This window comes from Cadophora gregata (assembly GCF_030347475.1).
Source record: "Cadophora gregata isolate MNR1 chromosome Unknown scaffold_6, whole genome shotgun sequence".
NCBI classification, from domain to species: domain Eukaryota; kingdom Fungi; phylum Ascomycota; class Leotiomycetes; order Helotiales; family Ploettnerulaceae; genus Cadophora; species Cadophora gregata.
In genome coordinates, this window is record NW_026695929.1 from 2643286 (window position 1) to 2661998 (window position 18713).

General features: G+C 48.7%; 7 protein-coding genes across 7 annotated transcripts; 3 read left to right on the forward strand and 4 right to left on the reverse strand.

Annotated features, from left to right (window-relative positions):
* Positions 1-498: 498 nt before the first annotated feature.
* ONS95_012695 (uncharacterized protein) lies at positions 499-5504 on the reverse strand. The gene is made up of 3 exons (XM_058506338.1): positions 4831-5504; positions 1582-4775; positions 499-1536 (listed from the first exon to the last, which is right to left on the reverse strand). Exons 1-3 carry the CDS (start codon positions 5114-5116, stop codon positions 916-918), a joined length of 4101 nt encoding a protein of 1366 aa, XP_058358865.1. The 5' UTR covers positions 5117-5504; the 3' UTR covers positions 499-915.
* A 3296-nt stretch (positions 5505-8800) lies between these two features.
* Positions 8801-12653, reverse strand: ONS95_012696 (uncharacterized protein). Its single transcript, XM_058506339.1, has 3 exons — positions 12520-12653; positions 11164-12363; positions 8801-11104 (listed from the first exon to the last, which is right to left on the reverse strand). The coding sequence occupies exons 2-3, from the start codon at positions 11464-11466 to the stop codon at positions 9167-9169; spliced, it is 2241 nt and encodes a 746-aa protein (XP_058358866.1). The 5' UTR covers positions 11467-12363; positions 12520-12653; the 3' UTR covers positions 8801-9166.
* Positions 12654-13151: 498 nt separating this feature from the next.
* On the forward strand, positions 13152-13563 carry ONS95_012697 (uncharacterized protein; the record flags this gene model as incomplete). Its single annotated transcript, XM_058506340.1, has 2 exons — positions 13152-13240; positions 13299-13563. 2 exons carry the CDS (start codon positions 13152-13154, stop codon positions 13561-13563), a joined length of 354 nt encoding a protein of 117 aa, XP_058358867.1.
* Positions 13564-13825: 262 nt separating this feature from the next.
* ONS95_012698 (uncharacterized protein) lies at positions 13826-14440 on the reverse strand (the record flags this gene model as incomplete). The annotated part of the gene is made up of 1 exon (XM_058506341.1): positions 13826-14440. The coding sequence occupies one exon, from the start codon at positions 14438-14440 to the stop codon at positions 13826-13828; it is 615 nt and encodes a 204-aa protein (XP_058358868.1).
* A 182-nt stretch (positions 14441-14622) lies between these two features.
* ONS95_012699 (uncharacterized protein) lies at positions 14623-16933 on the reverse strand. Its single transcript, XM_058506342.1, has 4 exons — positions 16339-16933; positions 15937-16282; positions 15580-15873; positions 14623-15523 (listed from the first exon to the last, which is right to left on the reverse strand). Exons 1-4 carry the CDS (start codon positions 16509-16511, stop codon positions 15371-15373), a joined length of 966 nt encoding a protein of 321 aa, XP_058358869.1. The 5' UTR covers positions 16512-16933; the 3' UTR covers positions 14623-15370.
* Positions 16934-17226: 293 nt separating this feature from the next.
* On the forward strand, positions 17227-17696 carry ONS95_012700 (uncharacterized protein; the record flags this gene model as incomplete). Its single annotated transcript, XM_058506343.1, has 2 exons — positions 17227-17494; positions 17554-17696. 2 exons carry the CDS (start codon positions 17227-17229, stop codon positions 17694-17696), a joined length of 411 nt encoding a protein of 136 aa, XP_058358870.1.
* A 66-nt stretch (positions 17697-17762) lies between these two features.
* Positions 17763-18476, forward strand: ONS95_012701 (uncharacterized protein; the record flags this gene model as incomplete). The annotated part of the gene is made up of 1 exon (XM_058506344.1): positions 17763-18476. One exon carries the CDS (start codon positions 17763-17765, stop codon positions 18474-18476), a length of 714 nt encoding a protein of 237 aa, XP_058358871.1.
* Positions 18477-18713: the final 237 nt, after the last annotated feature.

Below are 18713 nucleotides of genomic sequence, written 5' to 3' on the forward strand. Positions count from 1 at the left end.
GTATTGCATTGCCCGCACTGAATCTATTCCACGTTGCATTTATATCATCAAATTTTTGCCCTTTGTTGTTTCGTCAGGATACAGTTGAGTTGGTCCACCCGGCTGTACAAACTCGAATCATTACTCCTATGTAGGCAAGTGCTGGTTGAGTTTCTACACGCCGCCCATCTAGACATAGCAAGCCGAGATGAGAGTTCTAGACCAATCGATCTAGAGCCGTGAGCTCTCACTACATCCCAAATTTTTGAACTTTTCGGTCTCAAGAGACTTGTGTTGGTCTCTGTTCCCCTATCTCCCTGAATTTCGCTTCCTCCTCGCCCTTGCTCATTCATAGATATGTTATGCAGTTGCACAATTCCATCCATCCTCTTTTCCTGTATTCACACTCTTCTCCCCACCATATAGCACCGAAGATACAGATTTGGAAACAGATATCTACAGCAGCAGCAGCCGCAGTAGTTCGAGGCGCACAAGCAAGAGACAACCAAAAAAAAAGGCGGCGTATATCGTCAAATTGGTATCAATCACCATCCATCAATCCACCCACCCCTTTAGGATTCTAATATACATATGTGCAAGAATCTCTCTCTTCTCACTACTTTTGTATCTCTCTCACACAGATCTCTCTCCTTCCCATCCAACCACCTCTCTTCACCCGTCTCCTCCATCACATACCCTATCAAAATCCACACCTCTCCGGGATTGGGGCGAGTAGATTCTCCAATCTCCAATCTCCAACCCCACCCAGTCAGTCAAAATAGAGCAATAAACAGAATACCAGCTCCAACCCTACCCCTCCAAGAAAACAGAGCACAAAAAAACGCCACCCGATGCAAATATATCTATCCCATTTCTTCGCTATGCTCTCCACTTTTTTCTTTGCCGGTCATGCAAGCAAGCAAGCGAGTGTACTAATCAACGAAAAGACCTCGAAATCTTCCTCATCAGCTCCGACGCCATCTGCAAATCCTGTCTATCCGGACCAGTAGCTCCAGCGCGCTGAATTTCGTTGAGAAGATCCTTGATGGCATCGGCATTGGAGGCGCTGCCGTACAGCGGACTGTTCGTGCGTATGCACTCCTGGTACCAGTACTCCATTACGTACACCATGTGGCCGGCGAGGATGGCCTTCCGTGGTCCGGTGAATGGAGGGGTCGTGTTGGACCACATCTCGTTGAGGACCTGTAGAATGGCTTCTGGAGGGAACCCGACGTCAATGAAGAGGTCTGGGAGCCAGGTGCGGGGACCGACTTGGAATTGCTTGTTGACGCCATAGATTTCCAGAAGGGGGATGATCATGTAGGGTGAGAAGGTTGTTTCGGAGGTTTGGAGACGTTGTGCCATGTCGCGGACCTTGGTGACAACTGCTTCGTAAGGGGTTTGTTCGGAGCTTGGTTCGGAGGCGACCTCATGCACTTGGTCAATAAGGGATTGCCAGGTTGCACGGATGTCAGCATCGTTGCGGTGGTTCGCGACTTGGTAGATCTCAAGACAGATGTCGTAGTAGTTTGCGGCATCGGCATATCCATTGTACAACTTTCAACGGTCAGCAATGTCAAGGAAGAGACAGAGTTAACTTACCTTGGTGATATCTAGAATCGGGCCATCGAGTTCTTCTACAAGCTTGGCCTTGGTCTCAGCATCGCCACGAGTTTCGGCCTTAACGCAATGCAGAAGCTCTTGTTGGATGTTGGCCACGTCGAGCAGCTCGGTGACTTCGTACAATGTGACTGTTCGTGCCGCACGCCCGATGCCCACAGTATGTGCAGAAGCATTTGCTTTTGCTCTGCTGAGGTATTCGATTCTCTTCGCCAGAGGAATTTCGTGTGTGCTTTGCGCCAGTTCAAACTGCACCTTCGCAGCGTCGTAGAAGTTCTCGTGATGGACGTAGAATCTCCAAAGCAAATCAGCATGTGGAACGTCCATCTGAGAACATTTCTGCAGGTACTGAACAACATATGGCGAGTCGACAGCGAGGAGCATGTTCTCCCACCCTTGAGCCAGATACCAGTCGTAGAGATCAAATTGAAATAGCTCGTCCTCAGAGTCATTGACAACGCTATGTGCCTCGTTGCGCTTGGTGGCGGCGAGGGTAAGCCGCCCATCAATCATATCTGGCTGAGAGTTGGTATCAGCATCCACAACCTGAAGGATATTATGGACAAGGTCGTAGCACTCCTTTCGGTGGTTGTAGATAGGTTGTCGTGCGTCATTCTCAGGCTTATTCTCATTGACCCATGCCAAAGCTCTATTTCCTCGATCTGACTCCTTGGCAACCAACAGAGCAAGACTGATTGCCCCAGCGTAGAATTGAAGGTTGGTGAACTGTTCCGCCGCGTCCGTCAAATTCTTGATTGATAATTCACCAGCCACTTGCTGGAAGAGCTTGAGACTCTCGTTCAAGAGCTTTCGACCCATGTCACTATTGGCACCTACGCCCGCAGCCTTCTTCAGGTTCTCTTGTGCCTTGAAGATGATCACATCATCAGCACTGCAGAAGCTACCACATCGACGCCTTAACGCTTCGGCAACGGTATCAACATTCGATCCATTGGCGATGTTTCGGGTAACAATTGCCTTGACCAAGATTCTAGCAAGGTTTTTGCCTCCTGCAGATGCGAAGAGGCTCTCGTACGTCAAATCGCGAAGCTGCTGCTGGACGAGAGGATCCAGCTGAGACCAAATTTCGTCAACTCGCTCGTCGAACAGCATCTCAACAAAAGAAATTCCTTCGATAATACTCTCGTTAAGCTTCTGAAGGGAGTGCAGAGCTTGGTGCTCGCCTTGGAGCGCAATTTCTTCTGCCTGGCTTGTCGCTCGCCGTAACCCCTCTGGACCAGCCAGTCCTTCAATAAATGACTTATTCTTTTCCAGAAACTCTGCGAGCTTCGTCAAATCTTCTTGGATGCTGACGAGCTTGGACGAATGAACCGTGCGCTTGATCACAGCAGCTCCGCCCTTCACAGTTGGCAACTGCTGTGCGATGACAGGTGCCTTCCACACGGACCGAACGAGTCTAGCCATGTACAGTGCCAGACCCTCGTGTCGTGAAGAAGGTCGAACATTATCGACTGCCTGTGATGATCCTTCTGAAACCATGTTCTCGTTCAGGGAAGGCCGGCCACCAAACTCAACGAAGCACTTCCGAGCCTGTTCCAATGTTTCAGGGTTGCTGAGTCGGGCGATTCTCGTGTCGCCGGGGGTGATATCGTTTCCTTGTCCACACGCAACTGCTAGAGCCGTTGCAGTTGTTTCGGCTCGTCCATAATTCCGGATGAACTTCTTGATCTCCAACTCTAGACCTTCATCGCTACCTTGACTTCTAATTGCGGCTGCGAAGATGTCAACAAGTCGTCGGCGGCGGATGATGTGAATGCCGGTATTGGTCAGAATGGCAATTTCTTGGGGAACTTGATCAAACTGGACCGCAAGCTCGTTCCCAAAGCCTATTGGCGAGTCGCCTGCAGCGAATGCTGGGGTGACAAGGCCGACATCCTCCATGTGACTTTGCAGATTGAGCCAGCATGCTGTCTCATAATACTTTCCAGCCTCGTTCGACATTCGAGCCTGCAAACTTATGCGGCCAGTGTCTGGAGCAGAAAGGAAGAGAGATTCAACATCATTGACGTCATGCTTGCTAACGAAGCAGAAAAACAGGCCAGGTGGAAAGCGAAGACCTCGTGTTGTATATGAGAGCGCGGGAGAAGAGGTTTCCGGGGCAAGATCAGATCCACCAGCATATGACTGCGAACTTGTAGGACCGGAGATTCGAGGGGGAAACTTGATGTACGCGACTAGCAAGCTTTGAGGTGCAGCTTGTGTCGTTGCGTATCCATAACCACGGGTTGCGCTGATAAAGAGTCGGCAGCCAGTTTGTGTTGTAGCCATGAGATGAAGCTTCGAGCCCTCCCTTGCAGATATGGGGCTGATCGAAACAATCTTCATGGAGTTCGTGATAAGTCCAGATTGTGATACCATATGACTGATATCTCGTAAGCATTCTTGCCGTCTCTTCTCGATCGCCTGTGTGAGTGTGACTGCACTATCCATGTGGAAAATGCGGATCGTAGATTCGGAAGACAGTGTGTAGAGGAGAGCTCTCGAGTCGTCCACAACCATCTGAACCACATATTCCTGAGATTTCGTGCCCCAGGGAAGCATAGCCATGTATCCAGGATTCGTGTGATTGAGCTTCCCTGTGTTTCCTGCAAACCATTGCTCCTGTGACTGGTATGTGAACTCATATACCTCATTCTGCTTACCAGAGAAGAAGATACGTCCAGTCGCATTTGATCCCTCAATGACCTGAACGTTGATGCCCCTCGTCGATATCGACATCTTTGTCTGGTACAAGGATACCGTCCTTACGCCAGTATTTTCCAACTTCGAGGTCAAGGACGTTGCTTCCAGCTTCGAAGCAACACCAAGAAGAATCATCTCCGCAGTTGTAGCCACGACCAGTAGATGTGTGATATCCTCAAGGAAAACGCCGGCCTTTGGCTTCACCAACTTGACAGCTGTGATTCCATACGCTTGCTCCTCATACCCAATGACCTCAGGATTGGGATCGGTGTAGTCCCATAAGTATAGCGCATTGTCAATCGTTACCCAGGCGTGGTTCAACTCTGCGAAGAGACCCATCATCGTCTGGACCTCAGCGCGGTTGTATTGGTCGAGGATTCGGTCGGGTATGTCGTACATCTTTGTTCTCTGGAACGGCGCCCAAGCTGCCTCTGCTGTATGATGGGGAATGTCATAGTCGGAAGAAATACCCTCTGTTCGTGCCCATGGTTAGCTTTCTCCTTGAAGTCAGAACTTCGGCGCACTCACGTCTAATGTAGCTGTCTATCTCAGGAAAATGGGCTTCTCTCCGCAGCACGTCGGATATGGTTCCAGCAGCTCTCGAGACTGGAGAGATGGCGGTTGGAGCGGGTTCTTCGCGCGATTGAGGATTGGGTTTGCCATCGTTCGGGCTGGGACCTGCAGGTGGTGGGCGCCCGCTCTGGGAGAAGAGCGGTTGGCGAATCTGGGGGCCCGGAGGAAATCTCGAAGCTGCAGGAGTAGCAAAGTATGCGCCTGGCAGAGGCCTTTGGGGAGTAGCTGGAGGATATGCCATGTTTTCGGAGTTTGTTGATGGGGATGAAGATGGACCTGGACCTGAGCCTGGCTATTGTCGCGGTCGCAGACTCTGCGTGGGGAGGGATTCGATATTAGAGAGAATGCATATGGAGCTATCTGAGGTATAGATTGATCGGCAGAAGATGTGCGACGGTGAGAAATGTAGTGGGTGCAGATTGCGAAGCTGGACAGAGGTCGAAAGGTCAAGATGCGCCTCGAAGATATTTGGCGACGCGTTGAAGCTGGCCGCCCAAAAAAATGGAACACCCAGCCACCTGTCACGTGCCATTATCGACAATAGCAACGGACAGCCGCATATTGTCGAGTCGGTCATACCATTGTTTTGACCCAAGGTAAGCATATATGCAGTGCTACAGAACATTGCTTGGAGTATGATTGAGGTAAATCGATTATGTGCCCTAGGTGGGACTGATATTCGCTACTCGATCGGACTTGAAGGAGGAGAAAATCATTAAGGACCTCAGCCGCGCGAGCAATCTTTCTGATCGTGGCGCAATTCACTAACCTCCTGACATTAATTCGAGTCAGCCTTTCCATGGCACTGTTGTGTACCTATAGCTAGACATATTTCGAGGTTTTCTAGCAATCGTTACTTAGGGCCTCCAGTGTAGCCTCGCGCACTCATTATCCCGTTTCAAAAGGACAAACGATTTATTAGGTTTGCGCTTATCTTCTCCATGATCATGACCATCCAGATTCGTTTCCGTAATGCTTGATCTGTAGATATTTGTAACTGTGTGGAGATTTGGAGAAACACGGTTCAGCCAAAACAGTGCAACGATCCCACCTCGCTAAACTTCTTGGATTGATTGTTGACTTCAGGGTTGGCTTGGCATCGCATTAAGAGCATGAATTATACCACTTCCAGATCTACCACTCCCCACAGATTGCAGGAGGTATTCTAAGCTCTCTAGTATCAATAGAGACTTTCCTCGCGAGCGGGGATTTACAGTATTCGTCCATCAGATTCTACAATTCCCTCCATCATCACACCACCCCTGGGTCCAGAAAGTAACATTGATTGGCATCGAAGTCGTCTCTTGCGCGCCAACAGATTGCAATATTTTGTCTGTAACCTCGCATCTGGAATAACATTGTTGCTGCGATGTGCATTCATGGATTCGGAGCGAAGTGCCCCTGATGAAGCTTTGGGTAGTTAGGACTGACAGTTGGGGGAAGTCAGGACTTGGGGCACTGTGGGTTGAACAGGGCAGGAGAGAGCGCACCCTTGGTAGCAAAACATCCTTCACTCTCAACTTAATATCACAATAAAATCTTAGTACTGGACACGTGTATGTACACCTCCCTGACGTAACACACCCAGTCAGCAACCAACCATTCACCACCGTCTAAAGTCCAGAAGCTACTTCACACCAGACGTCACTCCAACCACATAAGACCAAAAGCTACCTAGAGGCTAAAAGCTCACCAACTATGACACATATTGACCGAATTAACGAATTCTACATCCAGAGGAGATTCGGGGACTCGTGGCTCGATGGATTAAACACCCAAACAGACGACCCACAGATCTCGATATATTCGAGGACTTTGTGAGGTTCGAAGAGTAGGCGCACAAACAGTGGGGATCTGGGGAATTCAAACAAGAAAATTATTAGAGTGATTACAACGCGCTGCTCCAACGAAACGGCCGCTTCAATGTTGACGCTGATGTTTTTTTTTTCCGCGGTCCTGGGGATTAAAGAAAGTGAATCCTGTAAGGATTACAAAGGAAAATTCTGATCTTTTAGAAGAGATACTGTAACAGATATCTATATTATCTCTCTTCTCTCTGACCAAGTGCCAACTCCCTACTCTAGATCTTCTCTTTTTTACTATTCTTGAATACATATCAAAAGCTAGTATTAGTGAAGTAACTAGTAAACCCATTTGAAAACTAGAAGCTTCTTTCAGTATAGACGTCACCACACTTGACTAAGATACCTAGCTAGATACACCCTAACCATGAACTTTACATAAACTAAATTAACATAATTCTTACCTAGAGGCATCCGAGGGCTCGCTGGCTTGAGAGATCTCAAAGGTCTCCCTCTCTGCGTGGGTGCAAATGATAAAAAGCAGGTATATTCACAGCGGGGATCCGAGGGCTTATTCCTTGAACTTGATTATATAAAGGCGCATAACAGACCCAGACGTATCTTGGAAGTATTTTTTGGTGCTCTCATTCTAGCAAGTGTGGTTTGTTCGGTTCCCTTTTTTTCTTCTTTTTCCTATTTTTCCTCTTTTTTCCTTCCAGATATTCTACTAGCTCTAACCCGGATGGGTACCTACCTACCAAACTCAGAAGTCCCAGTGTTCTCGCTTAATATCAATGGTGGGATACCATGGACAATGCAAAGTGTCTCTCGGAATTATGTTTGATATGTCTTGGATTGGGTGCGGCTCCAGCTTGAAATCCGGGCTGCTTGATGTAGAAATAATAGGTATGCTCTTGGTTGTGTGATAGGAACGTATTAGGTCATAAAAGACGACTTAGTGGTGATAGCAGGTACCGACCGATAGTAAACTCTTCCCCCCTACCCAATGAACTTCTCTCCTGATTTCTATGTTCCATACGCAGATAGTCCATATCATTGATGAGTTTTAAGGTCTCCGATTCTGCTTTACCCGTGCCACACCAAAGTGCCTCAATCTGCATAAGGTAGCATACAGTGAGCCAACTCGAGCAGTCCCAAGCTAGCTTGCTAAAGGCAATGCCGCTGCCGTACCTATCTGTCATGTTGGAGCAGACCTGGACATTCGGCCTACTTAGGTAAGTAAAATATCTCTCGCGTCTGGTGAGTGAGCTGTGTGGAATGGCGCGCTGCCCTGCCCGAGATCGCGCTTCCTCCCACGCGTCACACGTGGTCGAGAGACTTGTTCCTTCCTTTCTCGGAAGCCACAACACCGCCCAGGGCACCCACCGCAACCGTCGTCTTGCGGTTCCTTCCCGTTCTGCAAACCTCAACACCGCAGCCCATGGTCTCGGCCCGAAGGTTCCCATCCATGGCTGTTTGATGTACCTGAATAAGGAAATTTCTGGCACAAACCGAGCCAACTGCTGCACAGTTAAGAAAGTGAGTTGATCCGTTCTTATTCATGCTTTCTTTCGCCTTTGTATCATTTGCTATCATGATGGACACAATTTGTTTGCGCGACCTACTTTAGAAGCATCTTCTAGCAATAGAAGAAGCAGTGTTGAACCCACTTCCAAGATACGTCTGAGGGGGCAGTCATGGAAGTATTGTTATAGCATCGTTACTTGATGCCCTGATTCGAGCTTAACAGAGTCTCACACCATACGCAGTTATCCTCTCTATGAAAAGACAAAACTTGCCAACTTTCTCCTCTGCCTGATGATTAGAATGAAACATTAGAATTTCTTTCTTGTTCTTCTCTCGTGACTCTTTTGGTTCAAAGCTTCCCTCGGGTATAGAGTCGATGTGTGAGGGTTCCCAGTTCGGGATGGCGCTAGTAAACGAAACCACTGCACTGCCTAGGGGATACCTACGCGTCCATTTTCTGAATGCGCGATGTAAACTTGAAATACTAGCGGGAAGGATGTAGAGCAGCACATAGGAGAAAACAAGTTCTCTTTAACGACGTGGAGAAGCATCCCAACATGATGCGTGAAATTGAATAATAAGCATAGCAGGAATATCAAGAAAGGGGACATGCCAGATCCCTGCTGCCATGAAAGAGAGTGAATCATTTATTCGGCGTAGCCATGGCGAAGCAATTCCACAGATAAAGTTGAGATTAGGAAAGGACAGCAAGAGATAGTATTGACCGCTGTGTGCCCCTCCTTGAGACAAAGAAAGTACGACTAACCAGTCTTAAGTGGCAAGATATAATCGCCGCTGTGCAAGGCGGGATGAATCTCACACTTGTGATGATCAAATTGATGCGATTGAGAAGTCGAACACAAGAAATGAGTATCCATTTTTAAGAATCATCTCCACGATTCTATCAGCACTGCTCAACTCAATCCAAGTCGCTCCACTCCCTAAACCCTCACCCTTAAACCTCACACCTCAACATCCTCATCCTCCTCCCAAATCCTGCTCGGACTCACCGCCGGACTCGTAGCAATCTTCGGCCGACTCTTAAACACACTCTCATAATCCGGATCCCCCTCCAACAACTCCACCGCGCTCGCACGCTCAGCCGTATCCTGACCCACTTCCGTCAGTCCATCCTTCTCCTCCTCCACAACTTTCGGGAAGTAACTCGACTCCCTCTGCTTCTTCCTCGCATCCTTCACGCTCCTCCTCCGCTCCACCTGCGCCTTCTTCTGCGCCGCCTCAAACCCAGCCATGCTCTTCCGCGTCCGCTCGATCAAATCAGCGTGAGGATCAGACTCTACGCTCGGAGCGTGCGGCGCCATCGACGGACGCGATTTGATAGCTAGACGCGGTAGGTCCGCGATCTCGAACTCGTCGTGCAAGTCTGAGTACTGAGAGTGTGAGGTACGGGACATGGAGAGCCGGGTTCGTTCCGCGAGGGAGAGGGTGTGGCGAGATTTCTTGGGGGATGGGGAGGACGCAGAGATAGAGCTTAAGATCTGGGACGCGAGGTCGGGAGATGGGGGTGCAGGTGCTGTGATCGGAGCTGAGGCGGCGACTGGGGTTTGTTTGATTGGGGATGGAGGCGTCATAGGTCGGACATTTGGAGGTGAGGCGCCTCTTGGGAATGGCATTGGTGCTGGTTTCGGTGTTGCATTTACTTTGACGGTTTCTGAAAAGTTGGGAACTGGTGATCTGGCTGCCTTGGATGACAATGGGAGCTCCACGGGCTGGGGTTCCAGAGTAACTTCGGATGGTGGCGTGTGAGATGTAGATATGGTAGCGTAATGTGGAGATTCTGGGGAGTCCTCCAAGTCACTGGCGGAAGACCAATCATCATCCTTACTGTCTGGTACATCATCCTGAGCTTGAATTGGAGATTGAACCTCTGGAGAACTTCTTTTCTCCTGAAGCAGACTCTGGCGTGGAGCTCTCTTGGCCTGTACTTGTGGTTTGCTAACGTCGGCCAGCTCAGTCCTCATGTTCTCGATCAATCGGGTATACTCTTCCAATGATACACCATTGGTTTTCACCGCTTTCTCCTTGTTACTTCGGCCTATCTGTATATTTTGGTGAAGATTGAATCCTAGATCGATCTTGTTTGAATCAGTAGAAGCTTTCCTTGCAGCTTTCACCGGAGGAGGACCAGCTGATTTCGAAAGGGTCTTTTCAAAATCCTTCCACCTTGCTAACCGCTTCTCCTGATCTTTGACACGAGCGTCGAGCTGTTCCAGTAATCCAACTCGATTCGTGCCCTCCACATCGCCGATGCTTCCACTCTCAACATGCTTCCAGATTTTGTCAAACCGTGTGGACAGAAACCCGTCTGTGTTCGTCCTACTGTCTCCGTGCAGTATGGTTTCCAACCACTCCGTGTTCCCCGACCAGTTCTTCTCCACCGTATCTTGTAGAGCATACACATCTATCCTTGACATGCTACCATTTGCCTGGTTCTCCTCAATCGCCTGCTTCAACTGTTCATGTCGACGTACAATTCGACGGTCATTCAGACTGAGGAGCTCTGAAAAGTCGCGGTACCTGGCCCTCGCGTCCTCCTTGCCTCGTAGATACTTGCTCAAAGAAGCCTTGTGTGCCAAAATCAATGCCGAAAGGATCGTCCGCTCTCCGCTGTACGAGAAGTTTTCCAATGCCAACTGCTGCGCCAGCGCTAAGTGGCTGGAACCTCCGGTTTGAAGGACTTTTTTCAAGACTGCATTTGAAAATACCGCCAGTACTTCATCCAGTCTATCACCCTTGCATTCGTCTAGCATTGTCTTTCTCAATACCGTGTCCCGTCCCAAAACGCCATTCTTCTTCGCCTGGTCGAGACATCTGAAGAGAGCGGCCCGTAGATTAAGTGATTGCAGAGGTTCGAGAGGAGGGAAGTACGGCTGTAGTTTCTATACAGATTTTCGATTAGTCCCTGCAGATTTCAGTGGTGTCTGTGGGGACGAGGTACATTTCTTGTCTCCTCCGGTTCCCACAGAGCAAACAGCTGGAAGAGCGCCCATTCCACACACTGTATTCGTTTCTTCTGGTTCTGCTGGGCATCTTTCGTAGAGAATGTCAATGCCGAGATATCGGGCCAGTCAGGGCGTAGATCAAGATCGAGGAGCCGTAAATTCGTGAGGAAGAGAGTGATATTCGAGGGGCCTGCAGGCGGTGCTGTTGTTGTCGTCGTCGCGGCTTTCACCAGATTGGGAGGGGGTATTCGCAGACTCCTCGACCTGGCCAGAGATATGTTGCTTGTTGAAGACGACATGCTTTACACTGGCGTGTGCTCGAACACAGGCGTCGCATTGTAATTGCTGACTCCTGAGGTGTTGAATTGAGGCGGTCTAGGACGTGGGGTTGTTCGTTCAAGGTTGTTTCGCGTAAACAAATCGAATCGGGCTGTCACATGATCTCGATATTTAGCTGCGTTCCATCCCACGAAACGGTCAATCCATCTTCATCCCCAGAATCGATCAGCTTCAGAGATGGCCGTCTCTTTGACGCCTTCTTGTCGTTGAAAATGCATATCTGCACGGATATCTCAAATTCCCCTGCCTACCTCTGGTCGACCAGTGTCAAACGACCACTCCCTCATGAAAACGCCAAAACGTTTCCAATCTCCAGCCCATCCTACGCGCGACTTCCGAGATAAATTTCAGTTACCCAATAGCTCGCAGGGCAAGTGCACGATATTTTGTGAAAATAGGACTGCTGTTCTCGGCATAAAGCATTCTGGAGTATTCCACAACAGCGCTCAAAGGGTCTTTCCCCCATAAGAAGGGACAGTAAACTGCAGGACGATTTCTTTGCATTGTGAAAGTCAACGGAAGATTCCAACGTATCTTGATGTCTCTTTTCCGCTATGCACACTTTACGCTGTGTATTGACGCCACGAGACCAGTTCCTTCTGCTCAATCAGGACTGTGACGATAGCTAAGTCTTTCGGTCCACAGACCTCGCCTTTCCAACCTGTTGGCCTCGGTCAGTTCACATATATCATTTCTGAGGTTAGAATCACCGCCTGAGATGCCCTTATGAACTTCATGACAGCCAGGAGACAGGCGAGGGGGGAAGCTAGACACGTGAGCGTATGGAAAGCCATGATCCTCTGAGTGACTTCACTCTTTTGGCAACGCACCACGCCCGACGGGCATTGCCGCGCTCTCTAACAGGACTTGTCAGCAAAAGATGCCTTCACTTCGTTATTCTTGTTCTTGTGGATGTTTCACGCAAAGTTGCGCTCGGGTTTTGTCACATGATGTCCGTTATGAATAAAGTTGGACTTTCATGACGAAGCTGTCTGTCTCGATATCATACGTACCTCGGTATCAGTTCGTCACTTCGACTCCTCTCTTGCTCTGGTCCTGAAAGCATTGTATCGATGCGAGAATCTACCATGCGAAGATCCAAGACGTATTGCGTTTCCGAATTTCGCGTAGCATTTTAGCTCCGCCACCTGAGTTGTTTACTTCACAGCCAGGCCCCACACGGTCGGCATGCCATGGTTTTGCGTTGCGATGCTCAAAGCTTCTTCGTGGACGCCGCAAGGACTCGATCAGGTGTTTGGTGCGGGATCTGGGTCGAAGTTACGAGTAGTAGCACTCTCTCTGTGACAAGAAATCGCAACGTTTGGTTGAGAATTGTCTTATTCTTGCGTGCCGATGCGGGCTCCGTCACAGCTTAACGGAGAGCCCCAATTGCGTCAAGCTGCCTTTGTGTATGTCGCAGTTGAATACCTTACCGGCGTCCCATTTGACGAAAGCTGCTGGCAGGGATCTTCAGGGAATCGTGGTGAGCATGTATAAGAACTTAGGTTGTCTAGCTTTCTACTAAGCTTATCAACCCAACATCCATCTGTCTGCACATTTTTCGTTCTTCTTCTCTAAGCTTTGAAAGCCAGATTTACTCAATACAACAACTCAGGCCTAGCAAACCATCAGAGCCAATATCAATATGCAAATCTCATTCCAAGTCATCGCGCTGGCGCTCCTCGCATCTTCCCAAGCACTCTCGACTGTCGTCATCACTGAGCGGGATGAAGGGTCCGTTGTTCTACAGTGCCTCAACCCAAAGCACCACAGTTTGCTAACCCTTCTCCAGAACTCTCATCGAGCGCAACCCAGACCCAAAAGGTGGTCTCTTGAAAGGCGCACTTGGCCTCCTCGCCGGCGTAGCTGCTGCCGCCGGCGCGGCTAAAGCAGGAGGTGCTGGTGCTGCCGCTCCAGCTACACCTGCTACTCCAGCAACTCCTTCTACAGCTCCTGGAGCTTCAGCTGTGGCTAGCACCCGACCACAGTCTTCTGATGCTGTTGCTCGCAGGAGAGCTCGCAGGCAGCGGGCTGCTGCTAGACAGAACAAACACTAGTTGTTTGGTGCACGAGAAGAGGGTCAATACCTGCGAGCTAGCTCCAATGTTTGCTTCCTTGTATGTATGGTTGGGTGATGCTGGGATGTTTGGGCTGTTTTCATTTCTTGTATCTACACCGTCAGCTGTGGGTTGGAGCCTTGTTTCAACAGCATCTCGAAGAGCTTGATGGACTTTTGCAGGTCTTCCAAAATGCAACGGATTTCAACACCGCGTTATTGTTACAGTGCAATTTATTCGGGCTGGCAGGCTTATTTCTCCACTACTTTACACGTTCCCACTTCTCTGCAATCCACAAGCATGCAATCAAAATTGTATTGACTGTTGCAGCCAGTGCAAGCCCATCTTTGATGCCAGTGTCTATTCCTGTACTCTGACCTTGTTCTTCTATCTCTTCCACTTGCTCCGTATCCCCCAAACATGGCAGTTTCAGTTTTTCCTTGCTGGTCTTCTCACGGATGTGACGTTCAGATGATCGTTCGCTGGAAGTATCTGAATATGTCATCCAAGACTCTCCATCAGACCCAGTGTCCGAGAATATATCCAAGTCCTTAAAATCCGGATCTGTGTGTGGACTCTCACTTGAGCTCTCTCCATTTGCAGTCTTCAAGTCTGGAGCATCTTCCGAGAGTCCACCGTGATCCCAGCTTTCTTGTGTGGGTGCAGCAGCCAAAGTCACCACAGGCACGTTCTGTAGTGACGCGAGATGCTCCAGAAACCTATCGAGAGAATACTCATATTCGTACTGTTGGATGATATCACCTGTCTTCTTATCGATGCTTATTACAACACAGTCTTCGTGGTTTTCCAGGTAATCGATCTTGTCGATTAGAACTGATTTCCACATCTGGAGCTGGGCTTCTGTCATTTCTAGCATGATCTGGTAGCTGAACAGTGCTGTGGAGTCTGAAGATGTTGAAATTGTGGTTTTTTGCGGATCAAGAAGGAGTAACTTAGAGTGAAAAAGTTCTTATCTGGTCTCGCAAGTTGGGAAAGACAATCGTAAGGCAATTAACAGTGGTATTGAGCTTTGTGATTCACCTCTTAACCTCCTGGCTTGTCTGATACATTTAACTGACTGTTCTTCAAATGCTCGAATCAACACCTGGACGAATATCACAGTCATGGAGCGTCTCTACACTATGTCATTTTTTCTCTGGTTCACGCTTTCAGTTGCTTCCGGGACAGTTACTGGCCAAACATTCCACAGCTTTCTCATTTTTTCAAAATTTGAAATCCAGCTGCACAGGGACAGCCGTGACTTTGGGAGGACCCCTAAGGAATGGATTCATATGTATCCAAATTCTCTCGCATAGCTGTCATGTCTAACTTCCTCCGAATCTACATTCACGTCTATACTTTTGCAGAAGCAGCACGTGCATTTTCAAATGCCTTAACAACATCATGCTCATGCAACCAAGTCGTGTTCGATCCCCTCTTAGCCCTCGCTCTCAGCTCCTCATCCGTCTCCTGCGTTGCCGTTATGATCTTCCTCGTCTTCATTTCATTGTTCGCATGCACGACCTTCAGTAACTTGACGGCATGTGGTCGTCGAGTATCTTCGTAGAGTTTTAGTGCTCTGTAAATGCTTTCAGGTGAGGGTTTCTCTGTATTTGATACTGGTATTGCATCCATGAGAGCCAATGAAAGGGCGTAGGCGTCGTCTATGGCGAGTGAGCCCCCAGTGGCAAATGCACCTCCGTGTGCATGGGCAGCATCCCCAATCTATCAGTCGTGCTAGTCAGTAAAGGTCTTACGCTCGCTTTCCCACTAGGGATTGTTAATTTCATAAAGCTCCTACTGGGAACTAGATCAAATCCCGTTTTTGGACCGCTGAACTTACCAGCGTGACACGGCCGCCGAAAATCCAGGTCGGTAACGAAGATCCACAGAAGAAGTTCGGATAATAGCGGACATTTGGTGTAACTTCAGAAAGTGCTTTCACGACGGGATTCCAGTCCTGGATGTATGTCAGCTACACCGCGAGAAAAACATTCCTTGCGTAATAAGGCATACAACATATTTCTCTCTCAACAGCTGAATATCAGCTTGTTTGTCCCATTGGCCACCGTCTCGAAACTTGGCAATCGCGACTGGATCCTGTGGATCCGCATAGATGCCCCCTTGCACGGTGAACAGATTCTGTGCTAGACGAGTTGCGAAGAAATTCGTGTCAGGTCCCCACCAGTGAGTTGAATCAAGTGGAACTCCTTCGATGGGCTCGATGAGAGCGGCGTCAAAAATACCACGGAAAGCTGTATGTCCACTCCATTCCAACTCGAAATCCGGAGCGAACGACTTTCTCACGCCCTGATTACTGTTAGGTAGGGAGCATAATCATTATATGTAGTCAAAAGGCCAAGAGATACATACCGAACCAATTCCATCTGCTCCAATGAGCATATCTGCTGTTGCAATAGTGCCATCTTGAAATTCCATCTTTACATAATCTCCAGAGTCGACAGTGGCAGAAACCAACTTCTTCTTCAAGTGTATGATGTCCTTTGGGACATGTTTGAGTAAAGCTTGCTGCAAATGCCCTCGATGAAACCTAGCAGTATAATGCAAAGGTTCCGAGACATTCTCATAGAAGTCTTCGCCAATGATCTCATTGGTCTTCCAGTGACGATAAAATCTGGAAATAGGATTCGGTCCTCGATATCCCACTTTCTCACTGATACAATCTTCTAAGCCCAGTCTCTCGAGTGTCCTTAACCCACTTTGCATCACAGAGTCAGCAAGGTGTTCTGGATAGAATTGTACATTCTGACTTACTTGGGGCCTAGTGTAATACTGGCACCTATCTCCCTAAGCTCAGTTGCCTTCTCATACAGCTCGACATGTATGCCCGGATGTTTCCGGAGTGCAATGGCTGCCGTAAGTCCTGCAATGCCAGTGCCAACAATGGCAACTTGGAGCACATTTGGCTCGGTACCTAGACTTCCCATGGCTGAGAATGTGTATCACCGTAGGAACAGCAGTGACAAGAGTATTTTGTCAGCTGAAGAATATGAAGCCGATACCCAAAGTCAATCGGTGGCACGTCTTCAGTCGGCTAAGTGGTTCTTCCCTAGTTCATATTATTGCTCCACTTATATTATCCCTAGAAAGCGCCTCTCACTTGGATAAATAATATGTGTATTGATCATTCATTGAGCTGGGCCACGAATATACGTCAAGGGATGTTTCAGCGAGCCGTTCTAGGCTGAAAGTCAGAGGCTGAACTTAACTTGGCTGCAGAAATGGCCCCAGCTAATGGCACCCCACCTTCCTCTTATGGTCGAAATGTAACTTGCCATGCACTTGGTGATATCTGGTCCACATTAATGTGGAGAATATTGATGTCTTCGGCGTCTGATTAGAGTGCTGTATATGTCTCGCTTACGTGACACCCAGTCGAAACCCCTGACGAACCGGTAGTGCTTTTTATTTATCTATCACAAAACCTACTCGTATCCCAGCTACCCCTCACGACACGTGTCTTACGATCTGAGGGGTATTTCAGAAATGGCTGTTTACCTTATCTTTGGCTAATAAGCTTTGGGTAGCTCTTGAGAAGTACATAATAGAAGTACCTCCAAGCACCCCCCTCCGTCTTCGAGCTCCCCATTTCAAACCGACCCCGCTCTACAAACTTAAATTCAACTATTCACAACCGGCAACATGGGAATCACTTCAGAAGTTCCAAAGACAGTGCAATGGAATGGCAGTGAGGTTCCTGTTTATTCCATGCAAACAATTGACTTCTCTCGACTGCTTTCCCAGGAGCCAGAAGAGCTTGAGAAGCTGTTGAAGTGCTGCCAGGATGAGGGATTCTTCTACATTGACCTGCAAGGCATTGATGGGCGTCGATTTCTTGATGATCAGCAAGAGACTCTCAAGCTCATGAACAAGTTCTTCGACTCGCCATTGGAAGTTAAGAATGAATTTGGTAGATGTCCTTGAGCTCCTGTACATGCCGATCACATGCTGATTACGTGTCGTTTCAAGGACTTGTCGCACCACATCTTGGATATGAGCCTGTAGGATCTAGAACTGGTGTCCTTGAGAACACCAAAGATGGATACGAAATGGTCAAGGGAAGTCAAAGATGGTTGAGAAGAATCTCGCAAAGTCTTGCTAACCTTCCGTAGGTTTCCCGAGACGAAATCCAGAGCGAATCTCCACACATCCCCCGCAACATCAAGAACACTGGAGATATGAAGGTCCTTGAGAACGCCATTGCAGGCTCTAACATCATCACAAAGGCCATTCTGTCAGGTCTCTCCACCCAGATGGGCCTTGCCGGCAAGGACCGTTTCGAGAACTCCCACCGCAACCACCGTGCATCTTCGAGCACATTGGCCATGATGCACTACATTCCATCCGACCCAGTGACGGACAAGAATATTGGCCACCAGAAGCACACAGATATCAGCTCCTTGACTTTGTTGTTCAGCGAGCAATGGGGTCTTCAAATTAGACCACCTGGTAAGCCAGTCACGCATCCAAACTACTCTTCAACAATAGCTGACATGTATCCAGGAGCCAAGGAATTCGGCTTCGTCGCCCCCAAAGTCGGCACAGCAATCGTCAACGTCGGTGACTCCCTCCGTTTCGCAAGCGGCCACACCATGGCATCCTGCATCCACCGTGTCGTCCCATTGAACCCAGATGAGCACCGCTACTCCATCGCCTACTTCCTTCGCGCCGAGAACGAGACCCAGTTCACTGATTCCAGCGGAAGAGCCGTCACTGCTGGACAGTGGCACGACGAGAAGTTCTACACTTTCACTGCGCCACCCGAGATGCAGGCTGCGGCTCCCAGCTACTTGTTGTTGGGTGGCATGGAAGAGGAGGCTGATTTGAGTAAGGCTCAGTTGGTTGAGAAGGAGAACTTGGCTGGGAACCAGACTGCGGTTGCAGCTCACTGAATGATTGAAATGATTATAGGAATGAGAAGATAGGATCTTGTAACAAGTTTGGAAATATTGAATCATACATACATCTTCATGACCCGTGTTAGACTCTGGCCATTTCTTGTTGACGGTCTTCCCTTGACAATCATCGAAGCGATGTATCGATCTCGGCCACGCTATCAAATAATAGACAGTCTATTTAGAATTACATGAGCCTAAGAGCCAAGAAGAATAGCATCAAATTTCTATATC